The 2,285-nt window shown below is 48.9% G+C and overlaps 1 protein-coding gene across 1 annotated transcript in view; it reads left to right on the forward strand.

Annotated features, from left to right (window-relative positions):
* Positions 1-1,859, forward strand: part of CHRNA6 (cholinergic receptor nicotinic alpha 6 subunit) — a 15,011-nt gene extending 13,152 nt beyond the window's left edge. Inside the window, exon 6 of the mRNA XM_006141644.2 lies at positions 731-1,859. Coding sequence (XP_006141706.1) covers positions 731-862 — 132 coding nt within the window. The 3' untranslated portion in view covers positions 863-1,859. The remainder of the gene's footprint in view (positions 1-730) is intronic.
* The last annotated feature ends 426 nt before the right edge of the window (positions 1,860-2,285 follow it).

Genomic DNA, 2,285 nt, shown 5'->3' on the forward strand with positions numbered 1-2,285 from the left:
ATCACGCTGGGCGTGTGTGTGTGTGTCTGTGCCCAGAATCCCAAGAGGGAATGAAGAAGAAGCGATTGTGGTGTGACCACCCCCCCAGAAGAAGATTTCTCACTGTCTTTCTCTGTCTCTCTCTGGTGAACACATGCATCCTGTGACCAAAAAAAACTAAAAAGAGAAACGAAGTGCCAAGTACATTTTATGTATTTAATTTTATTTATCATTATTATTATTTTAAAATTTGCTACAGGACATGCACACTCACCAGAGAGAGGGGGAATGTAAGAAAGCAAGGCACCACATCCACCACTCAACCGAGGTCAACCTTGTGGGAGTCCAGCACCTGAACCACCACGCCACCTGCTGGCTCAAGAAGCCGCTTTTTAACAAAACAGTGTTTCCCATGCTTTTTTTTTTTTTTTTTTTTTTTTTTTGAGAGATTTTCACTGTAGGGCGGGTGCGCTCGCCAGACAGACAGAGAGAGACATAGAGACAGAAAGCGAGAAATCACCCCCCAGGGGGGATGGTCACGCCGCAATCCCTTCTCCTCCATTCTCCTCTCGGGATCTTGGGCACGCACGCACACGCGCCCGGCGTGAGTTTCAAGCCACCGGGTCCGGGACACAAACCGCGGTCGACTACGTGGGAGTCTAGCGACATAGCCATTACGCTAACTGCTGGCTCCCCGTTTCCCATGGTTTTGATTTTTTTAAATGGCCGTGCCTTTTTGCTTGTGCTTCAGGTGGAAGACGACTGGAAGTACGTGGCCATGGTGGTGGACAGAGTGTTCCTCTGGGTGTTCATCATCGTCTGTGTCTTTGGGACTGCTGGGCTGTTTCTGCAGCCACTACTTGGGAACACAGGAAAATCTTAAGATGCAGTTAAGTTTTATCTTCGGAAACTTACCAACACTGTATTTGTTCTGTATTCCCTCCTCCATGGAAAGGGACATAAAACGTCCCACCCAGGTCCTCCATCTGCTGAAACTGGTGACTCGGTGGCAAATAGGGACTTTATTGGAATTCAGGAGTCGGAGCACCTCCCGTGAAGCCCTAGGCAGTGTGCGAGGTGTCTGAGCCCTGGGGCTTGGAGCTGGCGGCCCCGCAGGGGAGGTGCCAGGTCAGGCTTCCCTTGTCTGCACATGTCTGGCTCCTAGGGACAACAGTGACCCGTAAGACGGCTAAGCTGTGTCACTGACATCAAGCCACCCTAGGACGAGGGCCTGCTGCACTTGCAGTCCGGGCTGTTTCTTAGCACAGTGACAGGGAGCCAGGGGACCCTGGGGCTCGGCCCTCACCACTCTCACAAATGATCACATCCTCACCTGTGCATGTCTCTGTGATGCAGTCACCCGATACATTAGTCGGTTTTACAGAACACTGCAGTGCCTGCCACAGCACGCTGTCTAATTAACACTCATCCATCAAGAAGCTCGAGTGGCTCCCAGCGCTGTGCTAGGTTGGGCAAGGGTAACAGAAATAGGTTCTTCCCCCAAGCACCTACAGCGTTTTAGGAAAGGCCGGAAATCCAAAGATCTGGATCTGCAGGACCAGGAACCACGTGGGACGTGTCACTGGAGCCACCCAAATGGGAGAACATCGTGTGGCATGGCCACGCAAACTGGAAGCCACCGGTGTTGTGGGCTGACTAAAGTTCTTCTAGTCTTTTATCCTCACAGTTTCCACCTGTCGTTGTCCTGAGTCTGAAAATAAAGTTCTTTCCTCTAGAAGAAATTACAGCATTGTGCCTGGTGGAGCAGTTCCTTTGCTAAAGAGAAGAAGAACACGAGGAATTCTGTTTAATTCCGCTCTGGTTATCTTCTATCTAGTGTATGAACATCACCATAACAAATTTTAAAGATGTATTTGAAAGCAGGAAACAATAAATCGACTCTAATAAAAGACGTGATGGTATTTTTGCCTTTTTTGTCTCATCGTTGTCCATGTGCATACAAAGTTTTACACCTCAATTTTGCCTTTTTTAGGTTTGCAGTTTTCTCCAGACAACATCAACATTTCCTCCGTGACATTTCATAGTCTGAAAGTATAATTTGTATAATGGCATCATCTCCATTAGGTTGATACATCAGCATTTTTACTGCTGCAAAAGCAAGGCAGGGACCAGCAGATGGTGTAGCAGTTACATCATTGGACGCTCACATGGCCAACTATGGTTCGAGTCCTGGACCTGGTGACTAGACAATCACGCTGGGCACCTGTGCGTGCAAGCCCAAGATCCCAGGAAGAGAATGGAACAGAAGCGACTGTGGCATGGCCATTCCCCCATGGGGTGATTTC

The sequence above is a fragment of the Tupaia chinensis genome, unplaced genomic scaffold (genome assembly GCF_000334495.1).
Source record: "Tupaia chinensis unplaced genomic scaffold, TupChi_1.0 Scaffold000061_1, whole genome shotgun sequence".
Lineage (NCBI taxonomy): Eukaryota > Metazoa > Chordata > Mammalia > Scandentia > Tupaiidae > Tupaia > Tupaia belangeri.